Genomic DNA, 16,441 nt, shown 5'->3' on the forward strand with positions numbered 1-16,441 from the left:
TGCCGACACAGAGGTAGCTACAGCCGTGGACTACCGTACTGTGTCTGCTGCTAATATAGACTGGATGATAATGAGATAAAATTAAAATATATATATATATCACACTAGTACTGCAGCCGGACAGGTATATATTATGTAATGACGGACCTGCTGGACACTGTCTGTCAGACTCAGCACTGCAGACTCCTAAAGTAAGCTACTAGTATCAAGAAGATAGAAAAGAAAAAAAAAACCACGGGTAGGTGGTATACAATTATGGATGGACGAGCGACTGCCGACACAGAGGTAGCTACAGCCGTGGACTACCGTACTGTGTCTGCTGCTAATATAGACTGGATGATAATGAGATAAAAATAAAATATATATATATATCACACTAGTACTGCAGCCGGACAGGTATATATTATGTAATGACGGACCTGCTGGACACTGTCTGTCAGACTCAGCACTGCAGACTCCTAAAGTAAGCTACTAGTATCAAGAAGATACTGTAGAACAGAAAAAAAAACCACGGGTAGGTGGTATACAATTATGGATGGACGAGCGACTGCCGACACAGAGGTAGCTACAGCCGTGGACTACCGTACTGTGTCTGCTGCTAATATAGACTGGATGATAATGAGATAAAATTAAAATATATATATATATCACACTAGTACTGCAGCCGGACAGGTATATATTATGTAATGACGGACCTGCTGGACACTGTCTGCAGAATGCGTTTATAAAAACACCACACGACGAGTGTTTAACTTTTTCAGGCAGACAATCACAATATACTGGTGGTCAGCAGACAATCACAATACTGGTGGTCAGTGGTCACTGGTCAGTCACACTGGCAGTGGCACTCTGGCAGCAAAAGTGTGCACTGTACTTAAAATATGTACTCCTGCTATAACTGCTCCACAGTCTCCCCCACAATTAAGCTGTGTGAGCAGTGAGCACTCAGCACAGTCAGATAATTATATACAGTATTACATATGATGCAGCACACTGGGCTGAGCACAGATATGGTATGTGACTGTGTCACACTGTGTATCGTTTTTTTTCAGGCAGAGAACGGATTAATTAAACTGGTGGTCACTGGTCACACTATCAGCAGCAAGTAGTACTCCTCCTAGTAATAATATGCTCCCCAAAATTTGTGTCTCTCGAGTCTCTAGTACTCTAGTCTAACTCTAAACGGAGAGGACGCCAGCCACGTCCTCTCCCTATGAATCTCAATGAACGTGTGAAAATGGCGGCAACGCGTGGCTCCTTATATAGAATCCGAGTCTCGCGATAGTATACGAGCCTCGCGAGAATCCGACAGCGGGATGATGACGTTCGGGCGCGCTCGGGTTAACCGAGCAAGGCGGGAAGATCCGAGTCGCTCGGCCCCGTGTAAAAAAACCTGAAGTTCGGGCGGGTTCGGATTCCGAGGAACCGAACCCGCTCATCTCTAATAACGTAGCATTTCGTATGCAGATACAGCCACAGTCCCACACAGAATATACACATGCTGCATATCATTGTAATCAGCAGAGTCTGCTTCTGTCTGCTATTCACAAAGCAACTCAAATAAGACACATTTTCGGGGAAAAAGAGGCTCGGCTCTGGCTGAGTCACACTGGAGTTGACTCCTCTCATTTGCCGCGTGTGCCACAGCTCATTATGGCCCTCATTCTGAGTTGATCGCTCGCAAGCTACTTTTAGCAGCCGTGCAAACGCATACTTGCCGCCCATGGGCATGGGGGAGTGTACTTTCGCTTTGCAGGAGTGCGAACGCCTGTGCAGCAGAGCGGCAGCAAACACATTTTGTGCAGAACAAGACCAGCCCTGTAGTTACTTATTCTGTGCGATGACTGAAGCGATGAATGACACGGTAATGACGTCAGATACCCGCCCAGCAAACGCCCAGCCACGCCTGCGTTTTTCCAAACACTCCCAGAAAATGGTCAGTTGACACCCAGAAACTCCCACTTCAAGTCACTCTCCTTGCGAGGGCTGTGCGACTCAAAGCGTCGCTAGAACCTGTGCAAAACCACAATGTTCTTTGTACCCGTATGCCGCGCGTGCGCACTGCGCTGCATACGCATGCGCAGTTTTGCCATTTTTTTAACTGATCGCTACGCAGCGAACAACGGCAGCTAGTGATCAACTCGGAATGACCCCCTATGTACGGAGGCTAGATGAGGAGGGACGCATCTGTACATTCGTCACTGACAAAGAAAGACTACGCTTTAGTAGCAAACTGTATAATACATCTGCTCTCTGCCTCTAAAGTAAGCGTTACAGAATACTTTTTTCTGGAATGTGCTTGAAAGTTGAAATTCACGTGTCAGGGAATGGACGCTCTTAGTTTGTGTCTATGTTGGTGCCCCAGCCGCTACTGCTGGTGTTTATTCAGCTTTGTGTCAGTCTCATTAACTCCTCCTGTCACAATGCTCTGGTTCTTTTTCTGCTCCTTACTAAACTGAATACATTGTAAAGTAAACTAGACTCTTTGGGACTGTCTCAATCCTATGTTATAAAGACTAGTGAGTATATGGTACAGTATGTTCCCAGTGGACATTCCCCATGCAACTACAACTTATTGAAATAACATTATAGTACCCTCCGCCAGGGAGAGCAATGGGAGTGTGCATAGCTTCACACATCAAAAGGCACTCTTAGCTGGGGCGGTCCCTGGTAGCGGTAGAGACCATTTAATCATAGAACCCCAAATGTAGTAAGCCTTAAAAAGTTACAAAGTACCAACAAATCAGCTCCTAACTGTTATTTTTCAAACACAGCCTGTAACATGGCAGTTAGGAGCTGATTGGCTGGTATTTTATCTCTCTCCACTTTATCACTTTTTAAGACTTAATACATTTGTGCCAGGTCAGCAATTTCTTTATTGTTGGTTGTCCAGCAGCAGAGACCAGTGCAGCCATCAGGGGGGGACTGGTGTCCCGGGCACTTACAAATAGGGGGGACCTCCCCTGGCTCCTGCCGTCAATATCTGGAGAGCTGCACCAGGCAGAGAAACAGCGGGCTGATGTGCAGAGAGGAGTTCATAAAACTAGCCTTCCCAGAGCATCAGCTCTCTATAAACCATACCTGTAGGTCCCCAATCCTCTATGTAACATCACAATGTATGACATCACATAGGGGTGGAAGGTGGAGCAGTGCTCAGATTTATTTATTTACTTTTTTTTGGGGGGGGGGGGGGGCGCCTGTCAGTCCCGGGCCCCATCATTTCTGATGGCAGCCCTGGCACAGACAATGTGGTTGCTCAAGAACCCACAGAACTGGCAACAGTACTTAGTAGTATACTCAGAACAGGAAACAGAATACACATAATAGTAGTGGTAAGAAGGAAATACAAAACGAATACTTCTGTCAGATATCCTTTATACTCCCAAGAAGTGTGAACTATGGGTGTCATTCAGACCCAATCGGATGCTAGCTTTTTCTGCAGTGGTGCGATCGGGTCTGAACTGCGCATGCGTATGCTCCGCAATGCACAGGTGCGTCGCCCACCGTCAACAGGGATCGCCGGACAGCGGTGGATTTTACGAAGAAAGCGATCGCACCGACGATCGCAAGAAGATTGACAGGAAGAAACCATTTGTGGGTGTCAGCTGACCGTTTCTAGGGAGTGTCCGAAGAAACGCAGGTGTGACCAGCCGTTTGAAGGAAGGGTTCCTGACGTCAGCCCCTGGCCGGATCATCGCAGCGTCTGAGTAAGTCCTGAGCTGTGCAGAGACTGCACAAACTTTTGTTTGTGCAGCTTCTGCACATACATTTGCACCCCTGCACAGCGATTGCCCCCTCTCCCTGTAGGCGGCGACTCCCTGGTTACAGCACTGCAAAAAAAAAACGCCTGCTTGTGACCAGGTCTGAATTAGGCCCTATAAAATTAGCTGTAATGAGAGTTGGAAATAAGAGTCGCACGCAATTTGTCCACATTTCGTACTTGGAAATAATTGTGGCTCTAAAACACACCCTTATTCATCTGTTTACGAAAGTAACCGTCATCACTATCAGAACATATTTGCCCAAGACCTATCCTCTGTGCAAAAGATCCATCTGTTATCCATACTTACCTACTTTGTAAGTCTCCTCTCCGGGAGAAGCCCGGAGAGGAGAAGTTGCAGGTGTCTTCGGGGGGCGGGGGCAGACTGTGACATCACTAAGCCCCGCCCCTGCATCGGGAAATGCTGCGATTCGCGGGTCCGCGGGAAGGGGGCGGGGCTAAAATGATGTGATTTGCGTCATTTTAACCCCTTCTCCACCCGACGGACCCACGAATCTCTCCATCCTGCTCGCATCACTAGGGTGCGAGCAGGATGCGGGAGACCTGCCCACTCTTCCGGGGGTGCGGGGGGCTACCCCAAAAAACGGGAGCCTCCCGCAGCTTCCGGGAGAGTAGGTAAGTATGCTATAATCCGACCGATAGCTCCTTACACTCACCTGTGATAGCCTGCAGCCCATAACAAGCTCATGTAATATTTACCCTAAGTGCAAACACCCATTTGCCCCCAGTTTACACCCACTAAGCTGCAAGAGGAGAAGATGAACTATTCGCAAAATGTGTCACCAATGTACAGCTTATAACCTTTGGCATGAATATGATTGACTACAATCTTGTTAAATTGAAACCTTCTAATTGAAAAATCATGAATAAGGGGGAATTCAATTGGATGCAGTAATTTATCGTGGGCTAACTGAAGTGCCAGTGCTATTCAATTAGAGCCTGAAGCCTGCAGGCTCAAAAACAAATCCATGTTAAATATCCTGTGGGAAGCAAACGTGTTAACCCATAGGTCTGGGAATTTATCCCAGATTCTATGGTTTAAGGCACGTTAACTGTAATTTACCAGCAAGAAGAAGGGTCTGTAATGGATAAGCCCCAGGCATTAAAGCCTGAGGCTACCACCCTTTTCCCTATGGGGTAAATTACCTCTGCTAATTGAATTCCTGCCTTTGTAGGAAACCTTTACCATAGTCTGCTTTTCCTTCCAGAGTTGTCTGGGTTACTCCCCTGATGACATCTCATAAACGTTCTAATCTCTTTGTTGTAACCACCTTATATATTCATTGGTGCAGCATCTTCAAGGATATTATTCGTCAAATAACAGGCATGCCTTACTATTATCCAATTAGTCTCAGACCTGCCCTACTCACAGTGTATCTGCTATAACCTGCAGCTGAAGAAACAAGTCTGTAAGTCTAAGCTATTTGTTTTTCTGTTACCTCTTGTCACAAGACGATATAGCCATAGGTGAAGCTAGTGGGAAAGATAATACTGTTATTGGTGAACAGGTAATTCACATAAATTTGTTTTCACATTTGCATCTTATCTACAGGAGAGATGGACAACCTATAGCTTCCCAGCTGGTTGCCTGCTACATTTAGGGGCTGATAAATGTTGTGTTTTTGTACTTCACATGCTCCAGAGCAGAGTGTACGCAACTAGATCATTTGTTTTTAGTGTACATCGGTCTGTGTGCTCTTTAATTGCTTTACAGTGTTATGTAGCTCTACAGCTGTGCAGCAATTGTACAGTACGCCTCAGTTTTGCAATTGTGGAACTTTCCAGTGTGGTTTGTTTGTGTGTGCTTTGTTTCTGCTACAGAAGTGAGGTGCTGCACTGTATCCAAATGTTACTTTTAACAGAGGCACGCATACACACGGTGCGATGTAACCTTACGATTTTGACTATATAGTCAAAACTGTAAGGAAAGTTAGTGCAAATCGCACAGTCTGTACCGATGTGCACTTAGGTGGTTGGTATCGCAAGAAAAGATAGACTGTGCAGGCAAGTCAGTCTTGACTGCGAGCACAGCAGCAAATTTGTTAGCAGTTGGGCAAAACCATGGGGGTTCATTCCGAGTTGTTCGCTAGCAGATTTCGGTCGCACCGCAGCGATCAGGCAGAAAAACGGACGATGTAGTTTCACACAAGGTCTAGCGAAGCGTTTCTGTCACACTGCTCACCGCAGAGTGATTGACAGGAAGTGGGCGTTTCTGGGTGTCAACTGACCATTTTCAGGGAGTGTGTGGAAAAACGCAGGCGTGCCAGATAAAAATGCAGGCGAGGCGTGGTTGTGGAAACGCAGGCATGGCTGGCCGAACGCAGGGCGTGTTCGTGACGTCAAAACAGGAACTGAATTGTCTGAAGTGATCACTAGCGCTGAGTAGGTCTGGAGCTACTCTGACACTGCACAAAATTATTTTGTAGCCGCTCTGCGATCCTTTCCGTTCGCACTTCTGCTAAGCTAAAATACACTCCTAGAGGGCGGCGGCTTAGCGTTTGCACGGCTGCTAAAAGCAGCTAGCGAGCGAACAACTTTGAATGAGGGCTCATGTGCACTGCAGGGGGGGGGGGGGGCAGATATAACGTGCAGAGAGTTAGATTTGGGTGGGGTGTGCTCAAACTGAAATCTAAATTGCAGTGCAAAAATAAAGCATCCAGTATTTACCCTGCACAGAAACAAAATAACCCACCCAAATCTAACTCTCTCTGCACATGTTATATCTGCCCCCCTGCAGTGCACATGGTTTTGCCCAACTGCTAACAAACTTGCTGCTGCGATCAACTCTGAATTACCCCCTATATTGTGTACTATCTAGTACATAGTATTATCAAAATTGGCACTTCGTCAAAATCTCACATAGTCAAAATCTCAAGGATAGTCCATATCGGTGGTTCAGGGCTCTGGGGAGTTCAGGGGAAATCGCAAAGTCCGTAACTCTGTCTGCTTGATACCATTGCAGTACTGGATCATTTATCCTGTGAGCATAATATTGACGTGTCATAGGCTGGAGATGTTGCACACGCCTCCCAGTGCAGTCCATGTGTATTCATTAGTTAACACAGGAAAGTATATGGTTGGTTATTGCATGCGTCACCATAATACATTTCACAGATTAAATTGGCCAATGCGTAGAGGTCGCATATATTCATAGTGTAAGCAATATATTTATTAAATATATGACAGGTCACACAGGAGTGTGGTTTTTGGAAATGAGTGAAGTCAACGGAGGTAGCAAAAGTAACAGTACAGGAAAATATCCTTATCAGGACTGTAATTCCGCGACACAAACATACAGCTGGACAGTGTATGACAGGTGCATGAGAAGTAAAAGGTTTATTACTAGGTGAGATCCATGTTTTGTAATGAATGTATTGTAAATGAGATATGTTTAGATGTTTGGACTAATCAAGGTCAGAAATAGGATTCTAAATTCAAATAATTACAACTTACACTATGGTGGTCATTCCGAGTTGTTCCCTCGGTAATTTTCTTCGCATCGCAGCGATTTTCCGCTAATTGCGCATGCGCAATGTTCACACTGCGACTGCGCAAAGTAAATTTGCTATGCAGTTAGGTAATTTACTCACGGCATTACGAGTTTTTTTTTCTTTGTTCTGGTGATCGTTATGTGATTGACAGGAAGTGGGTGTTTCTGGGCGGAAACTGGCCGTTTTATGGGAGTGTGTGAAAAAACGCTGCCGTTTCTGGGAAAAACGCGGGAGTGTCTGGAGAAACGGAGGAGTATCTGGGCGAACGCTGGGTGTGTTTGTGACGTCAAACCAGGAACGACAAGCACTGGACTGATCGCACTGGAAGAGTAAGTCTGGAGCTACTCTGAAACTGCTAAGAAATTTCTAATCGCAATTCTGCTAATCTTTCGTTCGCAATTTTACTATGCTAAGATTCACTCCCAGTAGGCGGCGGCTTAGCGTGTGCAATGCTGCTAAAAGCAACTTGCGAGCGAACAACTCAGAATGACCCCCTATGTACAGTAGTATTCAATGAATGGTTGCTTAGTAATATTTACATAGAAATGACACTAAACTGTGTAGTACAATGTATCACAATGCTTTGTTATGCAGTGTACATATGTACATATAAGCCTATCACATAATCTCCCATTGATATCAGTGATAATGATAGCTTGAGACAGTCACAGGTGAAGACTAACTCAGTATTTTCCTCAATACAAATGGTAAGGACATTGGGGGTCATTCCGAGTTCATCGCTCGCTAGCTGCTTTTAGCAGCATTGCACACGCTAGGCCGCCGCCCTCTGGGAGTGTATATTAGCTTAGCAGAATAGCGAATGAAAGATTAGCAGAATTGCTAATAAATAATTCTTTGCAGTTTCTGAGTAGCTCCAGACCTACTCCTAGATTGCGATCACCTCAGTCCGTTTAGTTCCTGGTTTGACGTCACAAACACGCCCTGCGTTCGGCCAGCCACTCCCCCGTTTCTCCAGACACTCCCGCGTTTTTCCCTGACACGCCTGCGTTTTTTAGCACACTACCGGAAAACGCTCAGTTACCTCCCAGAAACGCCCCTTTCCTGTCAATCATTCACCGATCAGCAGTGCGACTGAAAAGCGCCGCAGAATCCACAGCAAATCTACTAAGTTTTTAGTTAAATAACTAAGCGTATGCGCCCTGCATGCCTTGCACATACGCAATTAGCAACAAATCGCAGCATAGCGAAAATCAGCCAGACTAAAATGTATCAAGCAAGGAGTGGGAGGAAAGAAATGCAATAAGGCAGTTGTAGACAATATGCTTAAGGAGTAGTCTCGCGGCAAAGGGGAGGAGAGAGATGGGGCGGTAGTTTGTGAGAGTATCAGGGTCACGGGTGGGTTGTTTAAGAGTGGGGGAGACAAGGGCATGCTTAAATGCCTGATTAAAGGGAGAGATTGAAGAGATGGGCAGGATGAGAATGGTCAACAGTAGAGGGGGAGCAGAAGGGAGGATAGTGTCAAGAAGGTAGGTGGAAAGGGGGAGGACCGGACTAGGGCCATGCCTTCATCTCCAGACACTGGGGGCAAGGAAGTCAGAGCTGGTAAAATGGATGGGGAGAGGCATGCTGGGAAAGAAGTGGATGAGGTGCTGAGGGACTGTGGGATGTAATGGCAAAAGTCATTTTGAGACAGAGACAGAATTATTCTGTAAATGTAAGTTTTGTAAGATTTAACACCACTCAGTTTCCATTGAAACTTTCCTTGCAGGCAGCGGACTACAGATTCACTGTGACTATAGATTTTGGGATGCCATTACTTGGTGTTTAGCTGCTGCATAGAGAGTTATGGGGAAAAGAAAAGTGAGTGCAACAATGAAGCTTTGTAAATCAGCGGTTTTCCACCCAGAATACTGCTCTCATTTATAGCACTCCTGCTGTGACCGTTTAGAGTGAAGTTTAATTCTCTTCCCCTCCCAAATATGGGAATGCAGTCAATTTACCTACAATCAAAATCCTGACGGTCAATACTACGGTCATACTCTTCCCCTCCCAAATAGGAGCAATTATACTATGAAGATTCTGCAGATAACAGCATCTGCGCTGAATCTGTGTCAGGGAGAGACATTTCCTTCATTGCTATTTATCACCACGGCAGCATTGAGTACTATAAATGCTAGCAAAGAATTCATGACCACACATTGGAGCTAAAATGTGGCATTGAAAATTATTTTCTAGAGCAAGTTAAGTGAACAGAGTTTTAAACCCTTATGTATAGGATTGTTGAACGTGTGGGAGAATTTTGGGGGTCGCTCTGACCCGATCGCACGCTACAGTATATCGCAGCGGTGCGATCGGGTCAGAACTGCGCATGCACCGGCACCGCAGGGCGCCAGCGCATCCCAGACGGCCAAAGGACGTCGGGTCACTATGATCGCCTCTGCCTGATTGACAGCGTTTGGCCACCGTTTCGTGGGCGCGGTCCGTCCAACGCAGGCGTGGCCGGACCGAACGGGGGGCGGGCTGCAGCGGCTGCGTGACGTCATACGCAGCTGCTGCGGGCAGGGGAGCGATGAGTAGCTCCCGGCCAGCACGCTAAAGCTGCGCTGGTCGGGAGCTACTCTTGAAGTGCAAAGGCATCGCCGCTGTGCGATGCATTTACACTTCTGCAGGGGGGGGCGGCACTGACATGTGGGGCGGGATAGCCCTGTGCTGGGCGTCTCCCCCCCCCCCCCCCCCCCCCGCATGTCAGTGTGCATGATCGTAGCTATGCTAAATTTAGCAGAGCTACGATCATCTCGGAATGACCCCCTTTGTGTTAAGCGGGTGCCAGCAATCTGGGAGCGCTTGATATCAGTTACCTTTCAAAGTCATTATATCAATGATAGAGTACAATTTTACTTGCACTGCAATATATTGTTTTCCTTTTGTTTAATGCTTCTAGTTCCACCTCACTGAATTTCGTGCGCGTCAATTTAGTTGAAAACTTACATTACTCTTAATGGGAACGCACTGTAAACAAAATGAGATGGGGTTAAAAAGTATTTGCCTATGCATTTCCACATGTTTGACTTGAACATTGTTTTCTCCCAGACGCATGTTAAAATAAAATACAGAATGATTGATCCCTCCCAGCCGCCATCAGAATGGTTACAAGACAGATACAGGGGACCCAGGAAGCAAGGTCAGAAAATGCTGCTGTAGTGTCCCGCTTCCCGCCAGCTGCAAAGAAACCTGTAGATGAAGGTAACGCATTTGTCCATTTTACTCCAAAATCAAGTTCTTTTTTTCAAAATGTAGGAGTCAGGGGGACAAGTACTTCACCGCAATATAATATACACATTGTGCATTTGGGAGTACAGTAGGTGGACCAGGCCTTTTATGCTGTGCTTTTATCAATTACTTTGACATTTCATGTGTGTATTAAATGTTAGGTTGTACCCACTACAAACTATTAATACTTAAGGAAAGCACAAGGCCTAAAGTATTGAGGCTTAGAAAAACATGTAGTAGCCAATTAGGTAATCAGAATGCATAGGAAAAACGCAGGCGGGGTTTCTGGTTGCCCAGAAACCCCCTCTTCTTGGCAAGTGGCTCAAATTATGACAATAGCAATGGTATAAAACACGATTACTAGAGCTGCCGCCACATCATGCAGTTTAAGAGTCATAGCAGGGCTGGTGCACATGCCCAGTGGTATCAGATTCTTCTACCAAGTTTGCTGTGTGTGAGTCCTCAATCAGTGCTCTGGGCCAGAGAGTAGCTGCCAAGAAGAAGAGACAGGAGCCTTACCATGAGGTGGGGGAATGTGTGCTTAGAAAGTGCAGTACTGGTTCTATTATCTTTTTATTTTTATTTATAATGGTATGTTTAATCTTTTCCTAACCACTTATTTCTGTTATTTAAATATGTTTATTATAACCTATACCATAGACCATTTGTAGCGCTAAATATTAATATTGTATTCTATACAATACCCATTGTATAAAAATACCAAAGTGTACATTAATGTCCAGGGTCATTACTAAGTTCTTCTACCGCTCCCCCAGACTCCCGCACTTGCTCCAATGTACTGCAGAGTGGGAGATTGTGGACTGCATTTGGAAACGCTCCTCTAGAAATCCTGTGTTTGACACTGGAATGTACACTGCAGCAGAAATTATTGCAGCAACTGAGTGTATTTTTCTTGTGGGAGGCAGTGACCTGTCCACTCCCGTGGTTGTGTAAGTGAAGACAGGACTGCATGTGCCAGAGGGGGATCCGGTCAGGATCCCCGCGGTCGGGATCCAAGCAATTAAAATACCGGCACCGCTGGGATCCCGAATGATCATGTGCCGGGGGGAGGGTTAGGGCTAGGCAGCGGGCCCGGGGGTGGGGGGTAGGTTTAGGTTGCATGAAAGGGAGTGTTAGGTTTAGGCACCACCAGGGAGGGTTAGGGTTAGGCTGCGGGAAAGGGAGGGTTAGGTTTAGGCTACTAGAAGGGAGGATTAGGGGGACATTGGGGGAAGGTAAGGATACTTCCCTTGCCCTATCTGGTTTATGAGCATCGGGATGCCACGGTTGGTATTGTTACAGCCGGCATCCCAAACGGTGGTATATCGATCCCAACATACCGAGGAGAATGGAGGCCTGAGATTTAGCACAGTAGTTAAACTGAGGTTGAGGTATCAAATTCACCTCCATGTGAAATAAAGTTCATATACAAAGCATGTTTTTAATGCTTCTCAGAAAAGCACGTTAATGTGGGTTATATCATATCTCTATGTCATGCCTCGCTCTGATTTTAGTGGAACAGTCCCGTGTCTTTAGGCACTGTTTTGCCATGACACCCACAGGCCGCAGTGTTCGGGATGGGTAGGGTGGAGTTGGTGGGCCTCTTCTCACTTGCTGGAGTGAATAGATGCTTTGCGCAGGGGGAATGTCGTGAGTGACTGGGGACATGCCAAACAGCTCCTGGAGTGCTTGGCGCACTCTCACAGTGCTGAAAAATGGGAGACGTTGCTCGCGGGAACGGCATTTCCAGCAAAGCCATGCCCCCTTTTTGGACAAGTCCTATTTACAAGAAGTTGGGAGGTATGATAAATGACAACACCATGTCAGTACGAACTTGGCAAAGTGCTGGCAAAAGTCTTGGCAGCTAATGTGTTAAACTGCTTGCTCATGAAAATCATGCTTTTTTTTATTATATCATTAATGCCAAAAGTAGTTAAATTCCAATTAGTCAAACCAGAACGACAACTTCATACGTGTTCAGTGAATCATAAGATGTAATTGTACAAAATCCTTTTACGAATTGTTCACAAATGTTAATGGAATCAGTTGTGTCTCATAAACAGTCTGATGATACGTGATATATGAGCCTTACATGTAATATGTTAATTGTAGGTGTAGTCTGCACGCTCTGTGATCTGTCTCTCAGGTCTTCTGCATGTGAGTCGTCATCGGCTCTTCTCTCTCCCTCACTCCCCATACTGAGTTCATCGCCTATTCCTGCGCCTCCACCAAGTTGTATATAAAGCTAAATATGGCCTTCATTCCGAGTTGATTGCTCGCTAGCTACTTTTCTCTGACGTCCTAGTGGATGCTGGGAACTCCGTAAGGACCATGGGGTATAGACGGGCTCCGCAGGAGACTGGGCACTCTAAAAGAAAGATTAGGTACTATCTGGTGTGCACTGGCTCCTCCCTCTATGCCCCTCCTCCAGACCTCAGTTAGATTTCTGTGCCCGGCCGAGCTGGATGCACACTAGGGGCTCTCCTGAGCTCCTAGAAAGAAAGTTTATTTTAGGTTTTTTATTTTACAGTGAGACCTGCTGGCAACAGGCTCACTGCATCGAGGGACTAAGGGGAGAAGAAGCGAACCTACCTGCTTGCAGCTAGCTTGGGCTTCTTAGGCTACTGGACACCATTAGCTCCAGAGGGATCGACCGCATGGAACTGGCCTTGGTGTTCGTTCCCGGAGCCGCGCCGCCGTCCCCCTTACAGAGCCAGAAGCAAGAAGAGGTCCGGAAAATCGGCGGCAGAAGACATCAGTCTTCACCAAGGTAGCGCACAGCACTGCAGCTGTGCGCCATTGCTCCTCATGCACACTTCACACTCCGGTCACTGAGAGTGCAGGGCGCTGGGGGGGGGCGCCCTGAGCAGCAATAAAAACACCTTGGCTGGCAAATATATCACAATATATAGCCCCAGAGGCTATATATGTGATAAATACCCCTGCCAGAATCCATAAAAAAGCGGGAGAAAAGTCCGCGAAAAAGGGGCGGAGCTATCTCCCTCAGCACACTGGCGCCATTTTCTCTTCACAGTGCAGCTGGAAGACAGCTCCCCAGGCTCTCCCCTGTAGTTTGCAGGCTCAAAGGGTTGAAAAGAGAGGGGGGGCACAAAATTTAGGCGCAATATTGTATATACAAGCAGCTATTGGGAAAAATTCACTCAATATAGTGTTAATCCCTAAATTATATAGCGCTCTGGTGTGTGCTGGCATACTCTCTCTCTGTCTCCCCAAAGGGCTGTGTGGGGTCCTGTCCTCAGTCAGAGCATTCCCTGTGTGTGTGCGGTGTATTGGTACGGCTGTGTCGACACGTTTGATGAGGAGGCTTATGTGATGGCAGAGTAGATGCCGATAAATGTGATGTCGCCCCCTGTGGGGCCGACACCAGAGTGGATGGATAGGTGGCAGGTATAAACCGACAGTGTCAACTCCTTACATAAAAGGCTGGATGACGTAACAGCTATGGGACAGCCGGCTTCTCAGCCCGCGCCTGCCCAGGCGTCTCAAAGGCCATCAGGGGCTCAAAAACGCCCGCTCCCTCAGATGGCAGACACAGATGTCGACACGGAGTCTGACTCCAGTGTCGACGAGGTTGAGACATATACACAATCCACTAGGAACATCCGTTACATGATCCCGGCAATAAAAAATGTGTTACACATTTCTGACATTAACCCAAGTACCACTATAAAAGGGTTTTATGTTTGGGGAGAAAAAGCAGGCAGTGTTTTGTTCCCCCATCAAATGAGTGAATGAAGTGTGAAAAAGCGTGGGTTCCCCCGATAAGAAACTGGTAATTTCTAAAAAGTTACTGATGGCGTACCCTTTCCCGCCAGAGGATAAGTTACGCTGGGAGATATCCCCTAGGGTGGACAAGGCGCTCACACGTTTGTCAAAAAAGGTGGCACTGCCGTCTTAGGATACGGCCACTTTGAAGGTACCTGCTGATAAAAAGCAGGAGGCTATCCTGAAGTCTGTATTTACACACTCAGGTACTAGATTGAGACCTGCAGATAGTGCTGCTGCAGCGTGGTCTGTAACCCTGTCAAACAGGGATACTATTTTGCGAACATAAGACGTCGTCTTATATATGAGGGATGCACAGAGGGATATTTTGCCGGCTGGCATCCAAAATTAATGCAATGTCCATTCTGTCAGGAGGGTATTAGAGACCCGACACTGGACAGGTGATGCTGACTTTAAAAGGCACAGAGAGCCTTATAAGGGTGAGGAATTGTTTGGGGATGGTCTCTGGGACCTCGTATCCACAGCAACAGCTGGGAAGAAAAATTTTTACCTCAGGTTTCCTCACAGCCTAAGAAAGCACTGTATTATCAGATACAGTCCTTTCGGCTTCAGAAAAGCAAGCGGGTCAAAGGCGCTTCCTTTCTGCACAGAGACGAGGGAAGAGGGAAAAAGCTGCACCAGTCAGCCAGTTCCCAGAATCAAAATTCTTCCCCCACTTCCTCTGAGTCCACCGCATGACGCGGGGGCTCCACAGGCGTAGCCAGGTACGGTGGGGGGCCGCCTCAAAGCTGGAATTCGAGGCGTCTCCCCCCCGCCGTTTCCTCAAATCTGCCTTGCCGACAACTCCCTCAGACAGGGAGGCTGTGCTAGAGGCAATTCACAAGCTGTATTCCCAGCAGGTGATAGTCAAGGTGCCCCTACTTCAACAAGGACGGGGTTACTATTCCACACTGTTTGTGGTACCGAAACCGGACGGTTCGGTGAGACCCATTTTAAATTTGAAATCCTTGAACACATACATAATAAAATTCAAGTTCAAGATGGAATCGCTCAGGGCGGTTATTGCAAGCCTGGAGGAGGGGGATTACATGGTATCCCTGGACATCAAGGATGCTTACCTACATGTCCCCATTTACCATCCTCACCAGGAGTACCTCAGATTTGTGGTACAGGATTGCCATTACCAATTCCAAACACTGCCGTTTGGACTGTCCACGGCACCGAGGGTCTTTACCAAGGTAATGGCAGAAATTATGATACTCCTTCAAAAAAAGGGAGTTTTAATTATCCCGTACTTGGACGATCTCCTTATAAAGGCGAGGTCCAAGGAGCAGTTGTTGGTCGGAGTAGCACTATCTCGGGAAGTGCTACAACAGCACGGATGGATTCTATACATTCCAAAGTCACAGCTGGTTCCTACCACACGCCTACTGTTCCTGGGGATGGTTCTGGACACAGAACAGAAAAAAGTGTTTCTCCCGCAGGAGAAAGCCAAGGAGCTGTCATCTCTAGTCAGAGACCTCCTGAAACCAAAACAGGTATCGGTGCATCACTGCACACGAGTCCTGGGAAAAATGGTAGCTTCTTACGAAGCAAAATTCCATTCGGCAGGTTCCATGCAAGAACCTTTCAGTGGGACCTCTTGGACAAGTGGTCGGGATCGCATCTTCAGATGCATCGGCTGATAACCCTGTCTCCAAGGACCAGGGTATCTCTACTGTGGTGGCTGCAGAGTGCTCATCTTCAAGAGGGCCGCAGATTCGGCATACAGGACTGGGTCCTGGTAACCACGGATGCCAGCCTTCGAGGCTGGGGGGCAGTCACACAGGGAAGAAATTTCCAAGGACTTTGGTCAAGTCAGGAGTCGTCCCTACACATAAATATTCTGGAACTGAGGGCCATTTACAATGCCCTAAGTCTGGCAAGGCCTCTGCTTCTAAACCAGCCGGTACTGATCCAATCAGACAACATCACGGCAGTCGCCCATGTAAACCGACAGGGCGGCACAAGAAGCAGGATGGCGATGGCAGAAGCCACAAGGATTCTCTGATGGGCGGAAAATCACGTCTTAGCACTGTCAGCAGTGTTCATTCCGGGAGTGGACAACTGGGAAGCAGACTTCCTCAGCAGACACGACCTACACCGGGAGAGTGGGGACTTCATCCAGAAGTCTTCCAACTGTTGGTAAACC

The 16,441-nt window shown here is 47.0% G+C and overlaps 1 protein-coding gene across 6 annotated transcripts in view; it reads left to right on the forward strand.

The window, feature by feature from the left end:
• Window positions 1–16,441, forward strand: part of LOC134927192 (transient receptor potential channel pyrexia-like) — a 513,867-nt gene that overhangs the window by 137,124 nt on the left and 360,302 nt on the right. For 3 of the 6 annotated variants that reach the window (XM_063921321.1, XM_063921327.1, XM_063921328.1), the window contains exons 2-3: window positions 9,002–9,093; window positions 10,324–10,476. In XM_063921321.1, coding sequence (XP_063777391.1) covers window positions 10,377–10,476 — 100 coding nt within the window. In that variant the 5' untranslated portion in view covers window positions 9,002–9,093; window positions 10,324–10,376. Of the gene's footprint in view, window positions 1–5,051; window positions 5,191–9,001; window positions 9,094–10,323; window positions 10,477–16,441 lie in introns of those variants that run through there. The other 3 variants (XM_063921323.1, XM_063921322.1, XM_063921326.1) reach the window with 3 other exon arrangements.

The sequence above is a fragment of the Pseudophryne corroboree genome, chromosome 5 (genome assembly GCF_028390025.1).
Source record: "Pseudophryne corroboree isolate aPseCor3 chromosome 5, aPseCor3.hap2, whole genome shotgun sequence".
Taxonomy (NCBI): domain Eukaryota; kingdom Metazoa; phylum Chordata; class Amphibia; order Anura; family Myobatrachidae; genus Pseudophryne; species Pseudophryne corroboree.